General features: G+C 33.7%; 1 protein-coding gene and 1 long non-coding RNA gene across 7 annotated transcripts; one reads left to right on the top strand and one right to left on the bottom strand.

Moving 5' to 3' along the window:
• Nucleotides 1-5,726: 5,726 nt before the first annotated feature.
• On the top strand, nt 5,727-11,834 carry LOC120081399. 6 transcript variants are annotated; one of them, XM_039036234.1, is made up of 11 exons: nt 5,727-5,947; nt 6,359-6,445; nt 7,113-7,421; nt 7,505-7,613; nt 7,700-7,727; nt 7,827-7,864; nt 7,974-8,008; nt 8,102-8,254; nt 8,394-10,840; nt 11,199-11,273; nt 11,392-11,834. In XM_039036234.1, exons 3-11 carry the CDS (start codon nt 7,150-7,152, stop codon nt 11,433-11,435), a joined length of 3,201 nt encoding a protein of 1,066 aa, XP_038892162.1. In that variant the 5' UTR covers nt 5,727-5,947; nt 6,359-6,445; nt 7,113-7,149; the 3' UTR covers nt 11,436-11,834. The 6 variants fall into 6 exon arrangements, with proteins under 6 accessions (XP_038892162.1, XP_038892167.1, XP_038892166.1 ...); XM_039036239.1 differs by having other exon boundaries at nt 11,199-11,284; nt 11,389-11,834; XM_039036238.1 differs by having other exon boundaries at nt 5,728-5,947; nt 6,364-6,445; nt 7,236-7,421; nt 11,389-11,834.
• Nucleotides 11,835-23,977: 12,143 nt separating this feature from the next.
• On the bottom strand, nt 23,978-24,640 carry LOC120081308. Its single transcript, XR_005482782.1, has 3 exons — nt 24,552-24,640; nt 24,210-24,457; nt 23,978-24,118 (listed from the first exon to the last, which is right to left on the bottom strand). It is a non-coding gene; the product is annotated as an uncharacterized LOC120081308 (long non-coding RNA).
• Between the last annotated feature and the right edge of the window lie 509 nt (nt 24,641-25,149).

The following is a 25,149-nucleotide window of genomic DNA, read 5'->3' as shown; positions in this document are numbered from 1 at the left end:
TAAATAATTAATTAAATTAACATAACACTTATATTGATTTAATTAATTAAAAAATAACTATTACAAAATAATAGCCAAACTAGTTCAAAACAGGTGAACTAGGTCTTGAACCGCATGAATCGGACCGACCAACACCCGAACTGCCCTCGATCTGCTCGAACCAAGCAAACCTGATGCGAATCAGATGAACCACGAACCGAATCGCATGCAAACTGGAAAAGTCTTTCTATTCGCAGCGTTGCAATGCTGTGACCTACCGTTGCAAGCTACAGAATATTTTTTCGTTCCGCCCTTTGTAGCGTTTCAACGTTATTGTAAAGTAGCCACTGTACAGTTGTGAATTCTGTCGATCCTCCTTCAATTTGGGCCTCGTTTTCTCCAGAAAATCACCGAAACAATCACGAACGACTCAGGAATTTTAAATTATATACTCTATAGCAATTAAATGCCCAAAACACTAGAGGAATCAGTAGTACTTAAGGAGTGAGATGTAACTACAGGGGCATAATGGTAATTTGGCCCAGCTGTACTTACGAGCATCTGTGAAGGGTCATCGTACTCATGATTGGTTATATCCGATGGACACAGAAATATATCTATGGTAAGAAGAGTTCAGTTGTTGGTCTTTAGTGAAATGCCTGACAGTTAACAGATGGTGGATCTCGTGGCTAAAGAGTTTAGTCAGCTATTCACGGACCGTTAGAGCTTCGAGCCACAGGTCTATTAGGTCCCCTGGGTAGCTTGGATAAAGTCGAGAACCAGTGTTTGGGTTAATTTGAAATGTTCAAATTGACAAGAGGAAGTTCGATTATATATGATATAATTGGATTGGTTAATTATATATAATTGGCTAAATGTATGAGATACATTATTTTGGAGGAAATTAGATATAAATATGATTTATATCAAGTAGAGGATAAGATACTATAGTAGATATGTGATATCAAACTATAGGATAAAAATATAATATGATTATATTTATTAATTAATTAGTTGGTTAATTATATGATAATTAATTCAAATTCACGTTCGGACATGGGTTAGTGGGGCAACGTCGGTTATTGTAATTGATGAGTTAAAATGAAAATAGTTTCATTTTGGTCAATCGCCCAAAAGATTTTGAGAGCGTGCGTTGGTGAACATTCTAAGCGATCGCTTAAGAAAATTGAGAGACTATACGATAGCTCTTCTCCGCATAAACAATCGTCCACCTAGCACTAAACGATCACACACTGTCACCTACACGATCGCATAGCTTCTCTAAACGATCGTATAGTGTGTCGATTTTACTAAACGATTGTTCAGTAAATCCTACACAATCGTGTAGCTCCTCCTAAACGATAAGCATTTCTGCTATGCAATAACGTCTTTCTCCCTCCCACTTGCTTATTGCCTACATGATTCGTGTTTCCTCCTTCCTCTATCAAATTCATCAAAGACCCCCTTTGGGTTTTCACTCCGAGAATACCCGAGGCTTTTTAGTGGTGGTGTCGTCCTCACGGCATTCGTGTTCGTGCGGTTGTTCGTGCTGCTTTTGTTGACGCTATTGCTGGGCGTTGGTAGATCGATTGGAGGGTTCCATTGCGTTGGAGTTCCGAAGTGTGAAGAACGTCTTCAACTGGTATGGAACTTTCTCATTTGTTATTTATCTTGTTCTTAGCATGCCGATAATTAGTGTTGTTTGCATAATTCTATGTGTTGAATGTATATTGTGTATTTCGGTCACGGTGAGATCGGAGCGATCCGAACACGCTCATGGAACTCTTAGATATGAAATCCTTCAAAATGAATAGGCTAGTTAGATATTTGGTGTACAATGATTCCAACACAAAGGAATTTACTTGATTCAAACTCCATACATGCATGCAAAACAAAACGACATACACAAAGTTTAAAGGTTTAAATCATATTTCGATCTTTAAGCTTTCAAATTTATTCGATTTTTGTGTCTTATAATTTTAAAATATCTATTTTAGTCTCTGAACATTCAAGATTGTTCCAATTTAGTCTTGCCAAATTTAAATTGTTTATTTGAGTTTTAAACTTTTAAAAGTTATTACTTTACTCCTTACTTTTATTTCAATTTTCACATATTGATGAGATAGTTTCGAATATGAATATTTAATATGTTAATACAAGGAGATGAACATTGTGCCAAGTAGATTTAATATAGTAACATATAGTAAATATTAAAATTATATTTTTTAAAAAAGTATAGGAAGGTTTGTTTTAAAGGTTGGGATTAGATGAGTTAGACAACCTAAACCCTTGTTTAGGATAACTTCCTACATCCTTTTCTCATGGGTTTGAATAGTAAATATTATTCAAACCCATGGGTTACCTCTTCCTTTTTTCTTTTTTTTCTTATTTAATCTAGGAAGTATGTCGGTCGACCTCCGAACACCACCTTCGACGATCACCGTTGGCCAACTTCGATCGCCACCCTCTGGCAACTATTGTCGACCAACTCCAGTCGCCACCTTGGCAACCGCCGTTGGCCAACTTCGACCAGCACCTCGATGATCGTCGTCGGCCAACCTCCGGCCGCCACCTTGGTGACCGTTGTCGGCCAACCTTCGGCTGCCACTAACCAACTCTGACCACCATCGACCATCCTCTGGCAATCCCCCTTCCCCCCACACCAGCGAAATTTTGGCCAACAACTCCGTCGACCAACCTCCGACTGTCACCTCCAGTGACTGCCACCAATCAACCCTGAAAAACATTAATAAAAATACACTCAGTATATAAAAAAAATAGACAATTTTGTATATAAAAACAATTTTAAGAAAGAATTGCAATACATGTTTGTTTGTTTGTTTTTTTAATGAGTTTTTATTAAAAAAATGTTTAAATAAAAATGAATTTTTGAAAGATATTTTTTCTAATTCATTTCAAACACGCCATTTGACTGAAATTGTATAAGTATATTTATTTAGGCTATATGTGTAGAAAGCCCTAATTTAATTTAATAACATTTTCATTTTTTTCGTTGATCAATTTAACTAGTTCGAAGACTTAGAATCATTTTCTAAACATAAAAGTTTAAAATGTTTAAAATAACTTAGTGACCAAATAAAAACTAAAACTCAAAATTTATGATTTTTTGTTCCTCGAATGTAATTTGATAAAAAAGAAAAGTATAATTTTTCAATAATTGAATATAATATTACAATACTAGTTTATTTCAATTTTAAGTTAACATATTATGATATGATCATTTTCAAATTAGTTAAAGTGACAAAAGTATATGAAATTTTATTTCAAAATCCAGTAAAATTAAAATATCAAATTATTAAAATAATAGATTAAATAAAACTATAATTTTAGTTGAAATCTCTATTTCAATTTTTTAAAAATATTCTTCTAATTTTTTTTGTTTATTTTAAACTTAACTACATTAAAATAATTAAGATCATAAATTTAAACTAATGTAGAATCTAGTTATTAAATATAAGAAAATATTTCACAAACTAAAGATTTATAAATATGCACTTTATTCCCATACTACTTAAGGTTGTACTCCAAACATAAGTTGTTTTAAAGCCAGACTTCCAAAACCTGCACTACAAATACAGTTTTGTCAGACTACTTGAACATTCTAACATAATCCCCCAAGCTTAACATTTCTAGGCTTAAAATTCCAAGCCTACGTGTCAAATGCCCTCTAAATATTTGAAAGTTCAATTTTAAAATAGAACAAATTTTCCAAGTTTAAGATTGATATGTTAAAAAATGTAGGAACTAAAATAGAACCAACAATGACTAAAATGAATTTTGAACTAATTTTAAATTATAAAAACACAATTGTTACATAAACAATTATTAAAAAAAAACTAAAACGTAAAGATTCCACCTTTTGTAGTGTTTTCTTTCTAAAACATATAAAGTGAAAAATATATAATGGAAAATTCGATCCTATTATTGATTATGTCAAAAAGAATATAATATCCGCTTCGAAAACAGAAGTTTGATTTTTTTTTTTTTTAAAAAGAATCTACCATCAATTATAAGAAATTGAGATATCTTAATTCTTAACCATTAAACACTAAACTATATTGAGACATACCAAAGATAATACAAACAAATGAGGTAATGAAAATGATGTTATGATTCCCCAATGATACAAAAGAGAAAAAAGCGTCGACGTTCTTATTATTATTAAACAAATACAAAAAGGAAAATAACATTTGAAAACAACAAGTGATAATGATGATGCTAATAATAATTTATTATTTTTAGTTTTATGTTAATTTTAGTCTCTAGTGCTAGTTTATTGTTTTTTTATTCTTTTTATCATTTATTTGCATATTCACAGTAAATTTTGAAAATATAATCACATATTTTATTTGGAATGTTTTTAGATATACAAAAATAAGTCGACTCATTTATAAATATAATAAAATATCAATATCATTATCATATTTTATTTGGGCTGATAGATATGATAGAATGTCTATCAATGTCAACCTATGTTATCACTATAAAGAGTGACATTTTGTTATATTTTAAAATATTTTCAGTAGTTTTGCTATATAAAATAATAACCATATTTATTTCTTTATATGAAAATTATTATTATTATTATTTAGTTAATTACAACACAAAATTAATTTTAGGAGTCTAAACTTAATATTTATTAAAGTCTCGTTTGGTAACCATTTCGTTTACTGTTTTTGGTTTTTGAAAAGTAACCATATATTCTCTTATTTTTTTTACTATGGTTTGCATCTTTCTTAAGTATAAGAGTTGAATTTTTAGCCAACTTCTAAAAATAAAAACAAGTTTTTTAAAACTATTTCTTTTAGTTTTTAAATTTTGGCTTGATTTTTATAGATATGTGTATAAGTAGATAACAAAACAAAAAACCTAGAAGTGGAAGTGGTGTTTGTGGGCTTAATTTTAATAAACTAAAATCCAAAAATCAAATAGTACCAAACGAAGCCTGAGTTTTTAGTCTTTCCGTTTTTGAAAATCAAGCCTATAACATTACTTTCATATATTTGTTTATATATTTTGTTGATTAAATTTTAGATGTATTTTAATTATCAAGATAAAAATTTGAAGATTAAGATCCTATTTGGTATTTGATTTTTTAGCTTTTGAAAATTATGTCTATAAACACTCATTCTACTTTTAAATTCATTGCTATTTTTTTTTTTATCTATTTACTACTATTTTAAAAAACCAAACAAAATTTTGAAAACTAAAAAGAATAATTTTTAAAAGGTTGTTTTATTTTGAAATATTACTAAAAATTTAACTCTCATGCATGAGAAAGATGCAACCCATTCTAAAAATTGAGAGAAAATAAACTTGATTTACAAAAGCCAAAAAAATGGTTAACAATATAACTTAAAAACTAGTTTTTGTTTTAAAAAATTAGTTAAAAATTCAAATATTTATATAAGAAATATGAAAAACATGAATAAGAAATTATTAGAAAAAGACAAGCACATTTTTTTTAAAAAAATAAAAAGACGAAATAATTACCAATTATGACTTATAATATAAACTAAAACTGAAAATTTGAAATTAAAAAAAAAAGAATAAAATCGAAGACAAAAGTAATATTTTAATTCAATAATGACAATAGTAATATGGAAGCCGACAGAACTCTGCTGATGGAAGCGTGGTCGTTAGGAAGAAAAATGGAGGAAAGAGCGTGAGTTTCACGCGTTCAGTGGAATTATCAATTTCGTAACTTCGAAGTTTTTTAACACAAAAAAAGGAAAAAAGAAGAAAAAGTTCTCAATCGAATTCGATTCTTGCGATTTAAGCCTTGCAAAAAGAGCAGCTCCAGTTAAAAGGGCCACAGATTAGGACTTCCACTGAACTACTGGACCTCAAATCTTTACTACCCATCGCTCATTTTTCTTTTCTTGATAGATCTTTCCATCTTTGCTCCGCTCTGCTCCTTCATCACTGCCCAGATTGCAAAACCCAGGTACCATTTCTTCATTCTTCATCAATGTACTTAAAGAATTCCCCATTTGAGTGAGCTCTGTGCGAGTAAATGCATCTCAAGGGACTGGGATTTTGCTGTTGCTTCGTTTTGGTGGGTTTTTTCTATCTGGGTTTTGCATTCTGGTGAATTTACGGGGTCTGCAGTGATTTTTCAGATCTGGGTGAAGTGGGTTTTGTTTATGAATCTGGAATTTGCAACTTCGTCATCTGGGTTATGTGTGTTCTTTTGGGTTTGATGAGTTGGATTTGTTTCTTTTTAAGTTTAATGTTTGTTTGCTTGTGAGGATTTTTTTTTTCTTCTTCTAATGGTTATTTTGATGATATGTTCTTTCAATTTGTGTTGCTTGTCCTATTGAACTTAGGGCATTGTGTTTGTTTCTACTGTTTTTAGTTCAGGATCTGCTGCAATGAGTGGTGGAGTAGCTGATGATGGGCCTTTAGATTATGCCAGGATTCAGATCATACCATCTGAGAACAGGTTGTCCTTTTTTTCCCCATTTCTTTTTTTTTTTTTTTAAATGTAGAGGAAATTCTGCTTGCATGAACATGTTCTGTCAGTTCTATTCTAAGCCCATGGCCGTCCATATTCGAGGTGGACGGAGGAGAAAGAGAAATACTTAGGGAGATTGAAACATGATAAACAGTAGTTTACTAGTTAAGATGAGGAATGAGTATCATAGGATCTATTATTGATCAATTTAAAATTTAAAATTAAGTGAAAAAACATTATTAGGAAGCAGGTAGAATGAGACTCACAATGTCACAATGTTCCTACTTCCCCAACAACCTATAAAAGGAAGCATGGTTCCTTGATATTCTGTGCTTTTGAAGTTTAAATTTATTAGACAAAGTAATTCTTTAAGTAGATTGCTTGGAAAACAGCACATTCTACTTCTTTAATAGCTCCTTAAGTTTCTTCTTTTAGGTTTATCTTTGGCTACATATTATGGCCTCCACTTGGTTTGGTCTTAAATTTGCATCCAACCCTTCCTAGTGGCTTTTATTTGCCTTTAAGTATCCAGCATATTTTCCACGTTTTTTTCTTAGATTAACATCCAAAAGATGCACCACTTTTCTTTTGGCTTCTCCAAAAGAAATATTGAATAACAAATTACTTACTATTATGTTTATGCTGCAACTCAAAGCTTAAAGGGGAAAATCTTACAACATTGACCTTTCCTAATGATCACTTGGTTCTATAAAATTTCTTATTTGTTCTTTTTTCTGAAAGTCTTTTTCCCCCCCTTTATGGCAATGAGTGTGTATAGGTATGAGGCATTTATTTGCTGTGGCAATGAGGTAGATGCACTGGCTGAGGGAAATCTGGATGCATTGTCGCTGCATTTACCAGAACTACTAGAGCTCAATGCCAAAGGATCTAAGGCTAGCATTAAACTCCAACCGCCAGCTTCTTCAGCTGGTACAACATGGTTCACAAAATCTACTTTAAGAAGGTTGCTTAGACTACATTATTTCAATTTTCAATTCCTTCAGCTGAATTGTGCATTTTTGTTAATATTTTTACCTGTCTACTCAGGTTCCTCCACATAGTTGGCTCACCAGAATTAACGAATATCACGAAAACAATGAATGAGATGTCTCAACTAGAAGAAACCAAAAGATTTCATCTTTCTTTATATGGTCAGGTAGTAGTGCATGCTATCTTTCAAAGTCGTTTTCCTATGATGTTTCCTTGATGGTGTAAATTAATTTATTTCAATATTCTTTCCAGGGTCAGAATTCAAAGACCGAAGAAGAAGGTAATCTCCAAAATCCATTTGGGGTAATGCTTTGCTGATGAAACTAAGATGATCATACTTCCACGTGTCTTAATTTTTCGCTATCTTCTGTTTTGACAGATGGCTGCAACCTCCACAGCTCTAGTCTGAAACAGAGGGTACGGATTTTTCTTTGATTCTTAAAAGCACTTATTCACTATCACTTTGATTATTTTATTTCATTAATTAGTTGAGTTCCTCCTTGTGTAAATTTCACCGTATTGGCAGTCTGGACCTGAATTGGCTTCATCAGCTGCTTCGAAGTAGGTTATTTGAGTTCTTAATTATCTGTTCTGTTTCTTTACATAATATAGAATTAGTTGCTCAAGTGTGAACGGTGTAAAATGAATTGACAGAAACGACTTGCTGCGAGCTATGGACTTGAGGCTTACTGCATTAAATAAGGACTTAACTGCAGCATTTGAAAAGGCTTGCGGTGCAACTTGCAGTTCTAAAGAAATCAGTCATTTAGCAAAGTTTACGGAACATTTTGGAGCTACAAATTTGAAGTAGGTTATTCCAAACTTTCACTTTGGAGAAGTTGATAGAAGCGTTGCCCGTTTATTGTTAGAACTTAAAAGGAAGCTTCATTTCATTATATTAGTTCTCATTACAACCTCCATTTACGTCTTTACATGACCTCTGCAGGAATTGTACATGCAAATATTTGGAACTAAATCCAAAGAGTGATTCCGTCGAGCTCGTTAATGAAGATAATAAGCACACGGTTACTTCAAACTTGAGCAATGAAAATGCTATTAGTGTAAATGGAAGCTTTAAAGCTGAAAAATCAAATTCATCTACTCCAGTGAAATTTGGTGTTTCACCTGCAAAAGTTGCCCAGATTGAGCGACAGGATTCATCAGAAACTGAGTCTTCTGACTCTGATAATGAAAATGGGACACCAGAAGAAAGAAGTAGAACAATGGTACGGTCAACAGTTGCAAGAAGGTCAGCATCACCCATGAGAAGGGTTCAGATTGGTCGAACGGGTTCCCGCCGAGCACCAGCAATAATGATTAGGAGTTTAAATCATCTGCAAACAAGAGACAATATGTTTTCTCAAGGAGATGCAGCTGCTAATAGTGGTGATGATGAGGAAGGATCAGAACCTTCTAGTAAAACAGCTGATAATAACGTAGGTAGAATATCGGTTCAGGATGCAATTAGTCTTTTTGAAAGCAAACAGAGAAACGGTGCTTCCGATGTTCAGAAAAGAAGATCATTAGCAAATATAACCGTTGGTGCAAATAAATTTGTATTGAGAAGATGGAGTACAGGCATGGGAGAGGCTTCTACAAAATGCCAGCCCGAGCTTGTTGTTGATGAATCAGATCCAATTAGTCATGATTTGGCTGAAGATGTGTCGAAGAGTAAGTTGACAGATGAAGAAGTGGGATCTGATAATATATCTTCGATTGATAAGACTTGTACTACTGTTGAAGTTGAAGTTGGAGTGAAACTAGAAAATTCAGAAATAATAACTTCTGGTCCACCAGAGACTCAAGCAGATTCTCACGTTAGCGAACCGCAGGTACTTGTTCAAAAGTTGTCTGCAAATTCGGAATGGACAAGAAGAAAGGAAGCAGAATTGGACCAAATGCTGAAAAAAGTGATGGAAAGTAAGCATGTGGCACAAAACAATGCTCAAGCAAATCGGAAGAAAAATGTCAATTCTGAACAGAGGGGTGGGGTGTATGATCAGTACAAGGCAAAAAGAGATGAAAAGCGTAGGGCAGAGGAAGCTAAAGTGCATACAAATAAAGATGCAAAAATAAAGGGAACTCGACAAGTTGCAGATGATAGGAGATCCAAGATAGCCTCTTCCGAAGTTAATGTAACAAAAAAACGTGCAACACGTAAGCCTGAAGTTCCATCAGCAATTTTGTCAAAATCAGAAAAACCAAAGAAGGAAATTTCAAAACCATCCACGACTGAGAAGATTTCATCTAGAACAAAACCAATGGCTGCCACACGCAAGTCATGGCCATCTTCTGCATCAGAAAGAACCACTGGGATTTCTCCAGGCAGCACGAATGCAACTCGTCAGAAAGCCCAACCGATGTCATCCTTTAATCGATTGAGTGCTAAAGCGGAAAAATCCCCCATGCAAAAGAAAAATGTGAAGGAAACTAATGATAGCTCAAGGGACATGAGGCATGTTAAGGAAAAGAAGGAAATAGTGCAGGCAAAGACTGGAAAAATAACAAAAACGAAAGTTACACCTACTGGGGATACCTCGGTACCTGCAAAGTCCAATATCCGTGACAAGGTCGCCAAAAAAAGCAGCATAGTACCACTAGAATCAAAATCCTTTCATAAGGGTTCCAGAAATAGCTTAGACAATGGTAGTCCAGTGATTAGCAAGACAAAACCTTCAAAACTTTCCAAGTCTGCAGATTCTTCAAATAATAACAAAAAATTGACTCATGATCTAGAAGTTGAGGTTGCAGTTCCTGATCTGGCCAGCCAACCTGATAAAGGGGATGCTTTGTCGCCAGCTCTTTGCAATTCAAATACTGTTGTGAATGATCAACAGAATAGTGAGATACTGACTGTAGATGTAGTTGATGCTGATCATGGTGATGATCTACATCAACAAAATCAAGAGAAATCTTCTTTGGAAATTGTGGTTGAAGGAGAACCAATGATCCCATCAAAGTTCACAGAGGAAATAGAAGAGTTTCAAGAGATACCAGCCAATGACACACCTCAACTTGCAACACTGGAAAATGCTGCACCAATTGAAAATCCCCGTATCCGTCTCTCTTTGTCCCAGATGCTGCAGGAAGAAAATAGCGAACCTGATAATATTGATTGGGGTATTGCAGAAAATCCTCCCATGATGAACTACCAAAGAGGTGCACCAAAAGGATTTAAGCGACTCCTAAAGTTTGCAAGGAAAAGCAAGGGGGAAGCAAACCTGGCTGGTTGGTCGAGCCCTTCTGTGGTTTCCGAGGGGGAGGATGATTCCGAAGAATCTAAATCTCTGAACACGAAAAAGGCAGACAATCTATTGATGAAAGCTACACATAACTCTGGTCTTGTAAAGGCTTCACTGGACAAAAACTTTGACCATGAAAAACTATACTCAGGTTTGATCTTTTTCCTTGTCACATGTTGTATTCTATTTACTTTGTTTAGCCGTGATTTATCTTTAAACTGCCCTCTCTTATTATGATTTTGATTCAATAACAACAATAATATGAATGCCATGTTTAAATTATCAATAGAACCAAAAGCTTAAACAATTAGCAGTTATATCAAATCTTTTATAAATATTCTTAACATTCCCATTCATATGTGAGCTCAGACATTAATTTGATTCATGAAGCTGAATTTGGAGAAAATGAAAATGTAGGAGTTCGAACGGAAGAGATCTCCTGTTCTAATCTATAAGGATATGTTTAATTTCTTCTATATATTCCTAACTTGCATGTCATACATATGTAGGTACATATGGTGCACATAATTTTAATTCCAAATTTCAAGAAAGCCATGATCATGCTGCAGTTTCTTCAACTAAAGGTTAGAGACATGTATGATTTACATTTTCCACAATCTTTGTTTCCTTGTTTTTCATTTTTGGCACATCTAGCAAGACAAGGATTTTGACTCCTTTTTCTTTATACTCATGTGGCAGTAGGCAGGTCTTTCTTTTCCCTATCTGCTTTTAGGGGCAGTAAATAGAAAGAACGAGCCAAGAGATGCAGGATATTATCTTATCATTCTCTGCCCCCATCTTCTTCAAGGTGAATATTGTGAAAGAAGCTTCCCCCTCTCTTCATACTACAGAATTTGTATTGTATCTCCCTGAACATACAGATTGACTAACACTTATATTCTTTTCCACTTACTTTGCCATGGATGTAAGATTCAATAGCTTTGTTAAGCATTTTGATCTTCAATTCTTGTGGACCAACTGAATATACTGAACACTGAAGCTGACTTCTAGCAGGATACAACAGTAACTTGGTAGCTTGACATATTACTAACATCCCAGCTGTGCTTTTTGTATTATGATAGTTGAAAGCTTATTGTTTAAAAGAACACTATATTTTGGATTTTTTTAAAAAGTGTTGATACGAACTGTGATTTCAGGTGATTTGTAAAGGTAAAATCATTATTGATAGGATTTGTGATTTGGAAAGAAGAGTGTTTTCTTTTGTTTATATTTTCCCCCCCTTTTGAAATGAATTTCATTTGTTCTTGAATTAAGATCACGTTCATAAGAATGAAAACTACCATGGCATGCTTAATGTGGTCAGCAAGAGTCGATGTAAATAATAAAGGGATTTAGAGAGAGGTTCAAGTCAAGGTTGTAATTTACCTAAGATTTAATATATTATTTGAGCTTCTAACAAAGTATATCAGGATTAGTGATTGTCTCGTGAGAATAGTCAAGGTGCTTAATGATTGTCTCATGAGAATAGTCAAGGTGTTTGTAAGTTAATTTGGACACTCTTAATCTTAGATATCGAAAAATATAAGAGATAATTATTTTTATATGAATTAAATACAATCTTGGTAATTTCTTGTATGAATAATAGGAGAAAGATGGTTTATGATAAAGCACTACATAAGTTCAATTTGTAAAAGGTTAAGGAGATGAATGTTTTCTGGAGTCCCAAAATAATATATCTAGAGAAAATATGAGCATCGGTAATCAATCAAAGATTAAACTATTACAAAAATATCAATTTCTTCTTCTTCTTCTTCTTTTTTTTTTTTTCTTTTTGTTTGGAAAAAAATGTTATTGTCAATAAATAGAAATTACGATTCAATTTGATTAATTTAAGGATTTAATAACTATTTGATTTTTGAAAGTTGTGCTTGTTTTCACTTAATTTCTTACACATGATCTTTGTATTTTCCTGTGTAAACATTTGAATTCTTAGTTAATTTCTAAAACAAAAATAAGGTTTTGAAAAATAATGTGTCTTTTTTAGTTTTTACCTAAATTGTAGACAACAAAATATAGAAACCAATAGAAAGAAATGGACATGGTTTAAAATGTAGATTGAAATGTCGAGGTCTCAATTTTACGAAAATGATGATGAAAATATTGATAAAATGTCGATGTCGATGGATTTTCTGAAAAACTTATAAAAACAAAAATCCGAAACAATATTTAGTAAATAAATATTCTAGGCTTGTTTAAACAAGTTAAAAATATTTATTGTTTATATTGTATTCACATTAGTGATATTTTGTTGCTTATTTTTTTTCTTTTTTTTTTACCGTACAATAGAAATATCAATTCATCCTTTATGTCGATGCTGAATTTAAAAATGTAGAAATGTAGAAATGTCGATAGAAATGTTGGCATATCGATGAAAAATTGAATATCATAATTATAGGCTCAATTTTAAAAACGACAAATGGGGCCTTAAAAGTTAAAAGATCAAAATTGGTAGAGAATAAATTAATGAGGGACCGATGATGAAAAAATTGGCACAAAAGGAAGAGAGACCATCTCTTTCGAAGAAAAACTTTTATTTAGAATGTACAAGGATGGACACTTCAACTATTTGCTTGAGAATGAACTATTCCTAGACATCCTCATTTTCCCATAGACAAGGATCTTCTATTCCCTTCCAAAATTGTGGGTTTTCTCTTTTCCCCTCTCCATCTGTTTTTCTTTTTATATTTAATTTCACTTTGAATGTAATTAATTAATTAATATTCATTTAAAAAAAATAATATAAATATTTATTTTACTAAATAAATAATAATCTATTAAAATATTTATTTAACTTATTTTTACAATAAAAATTTATTAAACGAATGCGATTATTTTTTTAAAATAAATTATTACTTATTAGCAAACATTATCTTAAATATATTTAATTAATAAACTAAGATTAATTAAATTTAGTTAGGACAACAATTCATTTTTTAATAATAATAATTTATTACTTTATTTTTTTATTAATCAAGTAATTATTTATTGGGATTAATTTTAATAATTGATCAATCATTATTGATTATTTATAAGTAGTTAATTATTTTTGTGATTAATTTTTATTAGTTAATTATTTTTGTGATTAATTTTTATTACTCCATTCATTATTAGTATATCATTATTTACAAAACTTCTTTTATATTTTTTTTACTAATATACCATATTTTATCTCATTTTTACTTTTTATATAATATATTGTTTATTTATATTTCTTATATTATTTAATTAAATTATAATTAGTATGACGTTCATTAATATATTAATTGATTAATTTTTTAAGTAGTTATAATTAAAAAATTATTATTGATTCATAATTAATTAATTTTTTTATCAATATATTGAATGTTATTTATTGTTTAGTTTATAAATTTATTATAATTATATAAGATTTTCATGCTTAATTTCATAAATTAAATATAAACATAATTTTTGTTCATAAAATTCTGGTTGCATTCTCATGCACAACCAAACACAATCATATTAATTCCTAAACATCCTATTCCCAGGCATCTTATTCTTAGACCTTAAACCAAATGGTGGTGGCATTTGGGATAAGGATTATTCTAAAACTATAATAACCACCTCATTCTACTGTAAATACTATTTTATATTCTCCAATTAGCTACAGTCAATGCTATTTCAAAATCTCATGTGCTACAATATTTACTATTCGTTACAATTTTTACAATTTTTTATTCACCATGTTTTTATTTCTTTCCTATAGTGTTTACTATTTCCTTCTCAAACTAAAATAGTTTACATCTCAAACATATACTATTATAATCCAAACTAAAATATCTACATCGCAAATACAAACTATTTAATCCAACTATAATAACCTGGAATTATAATACCAACTGCTTGCCCCAAACAATCCCTTAGAGATTACTCTCGCTCTCACTCACTCACTCACTCACTCACTTTTCTTCATTAACTCTCTAGCTTTGCTTTCTTCCTTTCTTTGCTTACTTTACAAATGAGGACATATCTCTTATTTATAGGTGTGAGATTCTTGGACCTCAAGGAATAGGATTTTTCTAGAATTTACTTGGATTTAACCAATTCTAGATATTTCTATGATATTATCCTTAGATCCCAAATAAAGATTAAGATATTTCTTCTAACATATTTACCTGCATCTTCAATATAATTCTAGAGAAATCTATTGTAGGACTTCAAGAAGCTTCTAGAATAGTTAGTGTTGCTTCTACTTCAACCTACAATCTTTTCAAATCTAATTTGAAAGCACCAATAATACCTAATCTTTCTTTGTCAACATCAAACCAAGCATTTGTCTCCATGAAATAGCTCTACAAGCGAAGGGAACATTGGGAAGGAACAGTAAATTAGTAAGGAGCATGGAAACATAAATAAATAAGGAAAATTTGTACCCTATATTTGGAGGTCCAAATGAGATTTGACCAACTATTTGAAATCAAATGAAACTTGGCCTTCTACTGATGTAAGTATGTGTAAAATTGCGATTCAACCCACAATCATGCTTGATGGACCGACGCTCGAACGTGAATCTCATTTCTTCCTCTCGTCTCTTGCACATTCATCTTGTTTCTTCCTCTTTCCTTTAGCTTCGTTTATTTGCAATTTTTTTTAAAAACTTAAAACCTCATTCTTTAATTTTTCCCTTCATTCTGCATGCATCAATTCTACAATTTTTTTTCATTAAAGCCTCATTCGTCCATTTTTTTCCTTCGTTCTGCAACTATGTGCGCTTCCTTCTCCTATTTTTTTCCCCTTCGTTATACATCTTTGTCTCTCTATGGAATTAAGAAACATCTTTTTTTTTTTTTTTTTTAGCAGAAAGAGTAATCGAGAAGATGGAAGATGGAGAGGAGCGTGAATCCGAGGGAGAGTGAGTGCGAGATATAGAACGAGATTGAGGAAGGAATGGGATGGGAGAGGAAGAAGGGAGAGAAGGTTCATTTAAAATTGTCAAATGTTGTCATATGAGAAATCAGAGGAAGAAACAAGAGGAAGGGATGAGGTACAAAAGGTAGGAACAAAAGTGGTTTCAAGTGATAGGCCACCATGCAAAGTCGAACGGGTAATTTCACACAAGGTTGACTGTAACACCCCACACATTTTTATAATGTAATTTCAATAACTTTATTATTTGGAATTTCAATAATTGTTATAGTTGGAGGGCATTCTTGGAATTTTGTACTTTAAGTATAAGTGCGGGAATTTAATTGTTGGCGTGAAATTATTCAATTTGAAAATTAATGGCAGAAATTAATTTTCTTTTGAAACGGAAAGAAATTTAATAATATAAAGTGGAATAAGGAAAGGAATTAAATATAATTATACTTATTTCCTTTTTTAATTATTATTATTATTGTTATTATTCTTTTTAAAATCAAACCTTTTCTCCTTCTTCCTCTCACAAAAGGAACCCCCCACCCTCGTTTTTGAACCTTCTGCCACTGCCTCCCTCACTGCCCAAACTCCAATCGTTCGTCGCTCGCTGCCGATTCTCCCCTTCGGCCACCATAGGCCTCGCCATGCAACCTCTCCCATACCCTCCTCTGTCCAGCATCTGAGTCACACCGCCGCCTTCTTCGAGCCCAAACCAGAGGAGCCGTCCGTCTGAGTCACGCTGCCGCCCTCTTCGAGCTCGAACTGGAGGAGCCATTGTTCACAGCCACGCGCCACTCCTCCATCCAACCCTGCAAACCCTCGTGCCGCCAGTCTGCTGCCGTAGATCTGTCCAACGGACTGCTCGAGTTTCTGTCACGGGGCCACCACTCAACTCCCTTTGCCAGTTTCCACCGTCGACTCTTGGTTTTGAACAGATCTTGGATGTAGGTAAGGTCAATGTTGTGAGATGGATTTCTTGAAGGATTTTGACACCCGTTGATTATTGGATTAAATAATCATTTAATTCATGTTTTGAAGGTTCTAAGTTGGCGTTCGTTGGAATTAGAATCTGTTAGGAGGAGATTTTGGAGTCGAGATCTTGGGAATGGTTGTTGATCAAGTTTCTTGGGGTAAGCTTTTGGGTATTTTGGATTTGAATCTAAGGTTTCGCAATTATTGTTGGATTGAAATTTAATGGTTGTATTCGTATGCTAGGGTCGTTACTTCAAATCGCTGTCATCATTTGGTTGTCTGATTTTATCAGTGGATTTTCGATTAAGGTAAGTAATCTTACTACTGGAACTGCCCATGGGCCAGACTTTAGATGTATGCTAGCATGATAAATGTATGTTATGGCAGAATGTTAGCATGATAAATTGATAGTATGATCTGAATCAAAGTATGTTCTGGTACGAGATCTGAATTATTTAAATATGAACATAGACACTTGAATGCTAGTATGAGATGGTATGTGCTTCCATATGATTGTATTTGATCTGATGAGGTTGAGGTATACATGTATGTTGTAGAACTATGATGTTGAGGTATACATGCATGTTGTAAAACCATGATGTTGAGGTATATGTGTATGTAGTAGAGTCATGATGTTGAGGATTATATATATGTCATAGATTCGTACGGTGATGATTATGATGTTGAGGCTGTGCAAATGTCCTTACTGATTAGTTAGATGCCCATTAGATTTGTGTTTCCTTCGGGATTCACCAGTTTGTGCTTCCTTCGGGATTCACCAGTTTGTGCCTTCTTCAGGATTCGTCGGTTTGTGCCTCCTTCGAGATTCACCGATTTGTGCCTCCTTCGAGATTATCGGTTTATGCCTCCTTCGGGATTCACCGGTTTGTGTCTCATTCGGGATTCACCGGTTTGTGTCTCCTTCGGGATTCACCGGTTTGTATCTCCTTCGGGATTCACCAGAGGTAGTGGGCATACTTAACTATAGTAGGATAGGACCCAGTCTCCTTCTTGTTTCATGTGTATATGTGCTAGAGGTGGGTATCTAGAAGACATAAATGCCCAGCCTGACCCCAGTAGTAGGGTTAGTTACTGAGTATTTTATACTCATTCTTTCTCATGTTGTTGTTTCAGGTAAGGGTTGAGATGTACCAGCGATGGACAAACGGAATTCATGATCGAGCCACTGGGACTAGTTTTTACGCTTCTGCATCATGAGATTTAGAGTTCTTTTCATGTTTCTCTTAATGTTTAGTTTTGATGTTTGAAACTAATAATAAGAATTATTTTTCATATGTATTTATTAACCTTTATGACTTATGGGTACCCTATTATTGTTTTTAATATTTGCATTTAATAAAGGACTTTTGAACTCCCCTTATCTATTTAACATTTATTTCATCATAAAGGAATGTCGTTTTGAGTTCCATGCATGCATGTATTTTAGTAACGGCCTAACTTAAGTCCTAGGGGGTCGGGTCGTTACATTGACATAAGCAGAAGACAAATTTCCATTTGCTTTTAAACCTTGGGTCAAATCATTTAGGCCCATGAAAATGGACCATCCCTACAAATTTCCCCAGAAATGACTTATTTCAAATTTGGTAAATGATTATTTTATCAAAATATATTAGCTTGGGTTTTAAATCAATTTTCTAAAATATAATAAACATGAAACTCTTTACAAAACTACAAAAGTGGGGTAACCCACCCTAGCTAGGATGGAGATCAACAAAACATATTCCAACAATTCGAACTCTATTTATAAGCATGGTTAAAAAACATATTCCAATAATTCAACAAGAAATAGCCATGTAGACCTTTCATACTCATTGATTTCCTAGCATACTCATTCCCACATGCTTTTTAATAATGTAGGATTGGTATGATAACCCTAGAGGGATGGATAGGGCTTATTTCAAACTAATTAAAACTTTTTATAAACATGAACCCAATTAAGAAAATTAATACATCTTTAACTAATAAGTAATTTAAAAAAGAATTTCATATAAATAAATTGAACACAAAGTAATCAAGAAATTAGCACTTTAAAGCATTTTATTTAATTCTAAATAAGATTAGTGTAAATGATCTGAAAATTTAATAATTACCAATAAAAATAAATCAATATGAGCAATTAATTTAAAGAATAAAAAATTGCAATTAATTTCATGAAATAAAATGAAATAACAAAAATTAATTAAAAAATGAATTAGGAGAATGATAGATAAATTAAATAGTGATTTTCTACTTATTCGACACAACCCAACTTATATCCTGTAGACCCTATGCCTTATTTTCCCCACTTAAGATGATTAATTAAAAATATTGAGCATGCTTAACTTATGGTAGTATTATGATTGTAGGAATATTCTAAATATTGGTTGATAAGGCTCTCGGGTTTTAAAGTATGTATGTGCCTAGTAGGAAGAAGAAAATTCGGCTAAGTGTGGGAAACCAAGTATGGATAGCCTTGGTGCGATGAAGGCCAGAGCATGGGTGTGCAACAGCCATATGCATCTAAGGAGGTTAGGAGGGGCGCAAGTCATGTGTTGATGCAAGGCTAAGTCTAGGCGTGCGTTAACTAAGTGATGGTCGAGAATGAAGCCATGCAACCACCACTGGTCTAAAGCGTTGGTGTGAAGAGGCATTGAATCATGCGTTAAGGTTAGAGAGGTGTTGGCCGCGTGCAAAAATGGGCGAGGATGCCTTAGGTGCTGATGGAGCAAGCACATACGTTGGTCAAGCGTGGTGCATACGATTGAGTGAGCTATGCACTGGTGGGAAGTGAATGAGTGAGCCATGCATTGGTGAGTTAGTGAAGGATTTTAGCTTAATCACCCACCTTAGTGTGCGAGCTGTCGTGGTTAGGAAAAATTAATTCCACCTAGTGGGCTAGTTGGCACCTTAAGCTTGATTTGAGGCATGCATCTTCAACTATAAAAGAGGAGATCAGAAGAAACTCTCAATTTTGCCATTTTACTCGTGCCAAGAGGGTAGTTCTTGAGCTAGCTTGAAGATTGAAGAGTGCAGATGGTGACCTTAGGCTGCCGGAAACAATCTCCCAAGAAATCGAGTTGAAATTTAAAGTTTCCCCAAGTAGTTCAAGCTCTCGAGTGATCGTGGACAAGGTGTGAATTTTGACAGTTTTTGGGCTTATTAGAAGGAATCTGAAGCTCAAATTAAGGTAATAGAGTTAAGATATTTATAAGTAAGTTTGTAGAAGGAAATTTTCCAAAATAATGTATGAAAAAAGAGTTATTCGAGTTTAAATTTGAATATGAAAATTTAGTTAAAAAAATAGGTAGCTACAACGGTTGAGTAAGCTTGCAGCTCACTTGGTTAGGCGGAGGTGCTGGTAAACGTGCGCACAATTGCAAGATTGGGCGTCGGGCATTGCACCAAGCTTGCGTGCAAGGGTTGCGTTGTGAAGCACAGGCATGCTGTTGTGTACGAGGTAGCGCGTGCAGTTGCATTGAGGCTGTGTGTGTTCACGCATAGGTGAAGCGCGCAACACATAGGCATGGAAAGTGTGGCATAGCGCTTGGGATGAGCGCATGTGATCGCAAAGCCTAGCAATTCAACCTAAGGTACCAAGGGTGGCATGCGTTAGTTAGTATGCGTTGAGAAGAGAAATTGGTACCCTAAGTTAGATGTTAAGCTTATTCTTATCAGTTAGGCTCATTAGGGAGCTAGTGGCATTAACCAAATGTGTTTGTCATTTTCACAGGACAAACGGCAATAGGGAAGGCCTACCAACCATAGGAAGGACGCCCAAGACAGTGAGTGACAAATTCAAGTGTTTTCCAAATGCGTTTATGAACGCACGATTTCCCTTAAGCTAGTTTGACACTTGTTTTTATTTCTAGTATAAAGAGAAGGTTTCCAAGCAAACTAGTTTTAAAAGTTCTTTTTAACGCATGCTTAAGTACAATGATGATTCTATGAAAGCATGACCTAAGTCTTTCCATTCTTATGTTTTATGAGGTATGCGTTGAACATCTCTTTATGTTATGTTATATTACTTATATTTCTAAGTATGTTCTTATTTCAAGAATAAGTTTTATGATGATTTGATGATAAACCTGATACTGAAGGACTTTGAGAAGGTATTCGGGCCCTAGTACCTGAGGTATGACGATACTCAGTTATTACCATGTGCACGTAGGTAGAGAGTTGACGTTGGTTATGTTGGGGTTGATGCCCTAAATCTCGTAAGGTTCTATCTGTAAATGTTTTGAACAAGCTCATTGTTTATTTAATAAAATATCATTTCATATTTTAGTAACATTAACCACAAACTAATAAATTAACATCCAAGGTTATCTTGTAACTTAAATATATATGAAGAGACACAAGGGTGGATCATGTTTAAGTGATAACCTAAATGGTTTGTAGTAGATGGATAAGGCTGGTACCTTATCCTGGTGACACTACGAGTATGGCCCGCTTTGTAGGTGTTACAATTATTGTAAAGTTCTATAAATGACCTAATCCTGATCATTCATGTATAGACATGTGAATGAAGATATTCTATACAAAGGAGTTTGTATAAGACTGGACCATGAAATGTTTAGTCTCATTATATAACGTCGTTCATAATAGAGACTTACATTTCACCAAGATGACCATAGATAACATGACCTGAATCCTGATTGAGTTATGAACTCCTGCCTATGAGAGTAGTTCTTTGATTTATATGAGTGAGAGTGGCCAGATCGCCGACTCAATAAGCCTACTATTTTAGGGATTCGTCTGATTGGGGAGCTAGAAACACAGCTACATAAGAAGGAATTCATTCCTTCCCCGAGGTCGGGATAAGTAGATAAATTTCTCCCTCATGGGTTGATTCCGTGGCTTGAACAATATGGTGTCACACCCTCTCCTGGCTCGAGAGAAGTTTAGTCATAGTTGAACTATGATCTATTGTTCATCAGAGGGATCAGTGGTACTTAAGAAGTTAGATGTAACTATATGGGCAAAACGGTAATTTTGACCTAGTTGTACTTATGAGCAATTTGTAAAAGGTCATCGTACTGTTGATTGGTTATATCCAATGGACACAAAAATATATTTGTAGTACGAAGAGTGCAGCTATAGATCTTTAGTGGAGTGTTCGACAGTTAATTGATAGTGAATAATTTAATTAAAGAGTTTGATTAATTATTTATATACCGTTGAAACTTCAAGCTACAGGTCCATGAGGTCTCCTTGGTAGCTCAATAGGATTAAATGAGAATAAGTTTTTGGATTAATTTGAATTGTTCAAATTAATAGAGGGATTTAATTATTCATATAACTTTGGCACCTACGGTTATGACACATCAATCTCAATAGGATTGAGAGGTTTGTGAAGAATAGACTTCTAAGTGAGTTAGAAGAAAATTCATTACCTGTGTCTAAGTCATGTCTTGAAGGCAAAATGAATAAGAGACCCTTTACTGAAAAAGGTCACAGGGCCAAAGAACCTTTAGAGGTAATGCATTCAGACCTCTGTGGTCTGATGAATGTAAAAGCTAGGGGAGGTTATGAATATTTCATCACTTTCACTGATGATTATTCAAGATATGAGTACAGTTATTTAATGCAACATAAGTCTGAATCTTTTGAAAAGTTCAAAGAATTCAAGGCTGAAATTGAAAATGCATTAAGTAAAACAATAAAGACATTTCGATCTGATCAAGATTGAGAGTTCATGAATTTAATATTCTAGAACTATTTGATAGAACATGGAATAGCATCCCAACTCTTAGCACCTGGTACACCTCAGAAGAATGGTATATCAGAAAGGAGAAATCGAACCCTGTTGGACATGGTTCGGTCAATGATGAGTTACGCTTCCTTACCTGACTCGTTTTGGGGTTATGCAGTAAAGACTACAACATATATCCTGAACTGTATTCCATCTAAGAGTGTTGCTAGATTGGTCATAAAGCTAGTTTACCCCATTTCAGAATTTGGGTTTGCCCAGCATACTTGCTTGAGGCTAATCCTAAGAAATTGGAACCACGTTCAAAATTATGCCTATTTGTAGGCTACCCCAAAGGAACGAGATGTGGTTACTTTTTTTATCTTAAAGAAAAAAAAGTGTTTGTATCGACAAATGCTACTTTTCTTGAAGAATTCCATATAAGGGAGCACAAGCCCCAAAATAAGATTGTGTTGAATGAAATTTCCAAAGAAACTATTGAATCTTCAACAAGAGTTATTGAAGAACTTGGTACCTCAATAGGAGTTGTTGAAGTAGGATCGTCCAGTAGGTCAAATCCACCTCAAGTGTTAAGGGAACCTCGACGTGGTGGAAGGATTGCGAATCCACCTGTTTGCTATATGAGTTTAACAGAAATCCTGGCTATGGTACCTGATGGTGAAGTTGAGGATTCCTTGTCTTACAAGAAGGCAATGGAGGATATTGACAAAGATGAATAGATCAAAGCGATGGATCTCGAAAAGGAGTCTATGTACTTCAAATCCATATGGGATCTCGTAGATCAACATGATGGGATCAAACCTATAGGTTGTAAATGAATCTATAAGAGGAAACGGGGTACTGATGGGAAGGTGCAAACCTTCAAGGCTAGATTAATGGAAAAGGTTTATACCAAGATTGAGAGAGTTGACTATGAAGAGACTTTCTCATCTGTTGTCATGCTTAAATCTATTAGAATACACCTGTCCATTGCCTCATATTATAACTATGAGATTTGGCAGATGGATGTCAAGACTGCCTTTCCGAATGGCAATCTTGAGGAGACTTAGACACAGGTAATGAATTTTCTTCTAACTCGAGGTACCTACAAAATATGTTTGTCACCTAAATACGTTTTTCGAGAGATGCACCTGCAATATAAACCTCGAGGTACCTACAAATTATAAATTTAAATAAGTTTAATGCTCAATATACCATATACCAATCTCAAAATGAATATAGAATTTAAAACTCAACTAAGAACATTAATAAATTAAAACAAACCAACTCAAACTTATATTTTTCAATCTCAATCTCAATATAGAACTTAAAACCAATATAAGAACATTAACAAATAAAACCCACTTTAACTTCAAACCTAATATAAAACTTAAAACTCAACGAACTCATAACTATATATTTTAATCTCAAACCTAATATAGAACTTAAAGCCCAACCAACTCATAAGAATTGAAACAAACCAAGATATCTACATTTGCTTAAACTTATATATACATTTACTTAAACAAACCAACTTACCTCCCCACCCCCCCAACTTAGTTTTTTCTTAAATGAAGTTTATTGAATCCACACCCCCCAAAATTATTCTTAATCCCAATACACAAAACAACATAATTAAGAATTGAAAAAAAAAAAAAAACACAAAAAGTTCTTACTTTCCAGTCGGTGGATTCAAGCTTGTTGTATAAATTATTCTATGTTGTCTTTAAGTGGGTGTGCTCGTGCCTTTTCAGGACTTGCATGTTTTTTTATAGTGTTTTTGTAATTCCCTCTATACTCTTTGAACGAAATTTTCATCTGTTCATCGATGATATTGACCGGTTCGCTGGACAACTCTATCACAAAATGGTTCTTAATTAAGAAAGAAAAGAAAAACTAATTAGTATCTCTACAGATGCAGATGCATATATATAATTTGTAAAATATCAAACAACCAACTTACCAATAATCGACTTTTAACTAGCTCTCTTGTTTCTATTGGTACCTCTATCCATGATCCATAACGAACAGAAAAATATTCCCGAACGTTGGTACCAATGGCATTGCTAAACCTTGTTGCATTGTTGTAAATTGTTTTCTCCCATACATGATCGATCTCGATAGGAGTTCTCCCAAATTGTTACATATATCTATCCAAATCAATGTTTTGAGAGTATTCATGTCCAACCTTATTAGTCGTACAGCTAGACTCTGAAGAAATTATACATTGCTAGATTAATTAAACATTAGTTTATATATAAATTACTGATTATGGATCTAAAATAAAATGCGGATCTAAAATAACCTGAATTATCTCCCATGGAGGATGATTCGCCAATATGCTCGGCTGCTAAATACTCCAAGACTGCCCCTCATCAGTGTAGCCTACCATTGTTCCTATGTAAACAACAATATATATGTTATACAACAATTTGTAAGTTATGAAATGAAAAAGAAGATATATATTTACATGGTTATACCATATCATTAAGATGTTCATCGAAACTCAAGCTCCTATTAAAAGATGATTGTACATCCTCTTCCTCGTCATTTATGAAGTCATCATCAACTCACTGAATTATCTATTCTTCTACGATTATAGGATCAACATCAACTCTACATAAACTGATATTGTTCATTGATTCATCGATTGTACAAGTAATACTATTCACAATTTCTAATAACTCAGGTTGGCCATTCTCACGTTCTTCTGCTTCTGGCATGTCCCACACACACTTGTTTTAGACTATTTGCACCACTTTCCAATTATTACCATATTTGGGATAGTTGATGTAAAACACTTATTTGGCTTGACTGGAAAATACAAAAGGGGAAAGCATATGCACCTGCCTGTCACTCTCTGTTGTGACAATAGTGGAGCAGTTGCAAATTCCAAGGAACCA

This window comes from Benincasa hispida, chromosome 7 (genome assembly GCF_009727055.1).
Source record: "Benincasa hispida cultivar B227 chromosome 7, ASM972705v1, whole genome shotgun sequence".
Lineage (NCBI taxonomy): Eukaryota > Viridiplantae > Streptophyta > Magnoliopsida > Cucurbitales > Cucurbitaceae > Benincasa > Benincasa hispida.
The sequence above is the reverse complement of the archived record's forward strand: the minus strand, read 5'-3'. Positions and strand labels throughout refer to the sequence as shown.

Coding starts and splice junctions, on each gene's coding strand:
- LOC120081399 (XM_039036233.1), top strand. CDS start 7,150: ATGATCACTTGGTTCTATAAAATTTCTTATTTGTTCTTTTTTCTGAAA. Junction 7,728..7,826: donor TTCAAAGACCGAAGAAGAAG/GTAATCTCCAAA, acceptor CTGTTTTGACAG/ATGGCTGCAACCTCCACAGC. Junction 7,865..7,973: donor GCTCTAGTCTGAAACAGAGG/GTACGGATTTTT, acceptor CCGTATTGGCAG/TCTGGACCTGAATTGGCTTC.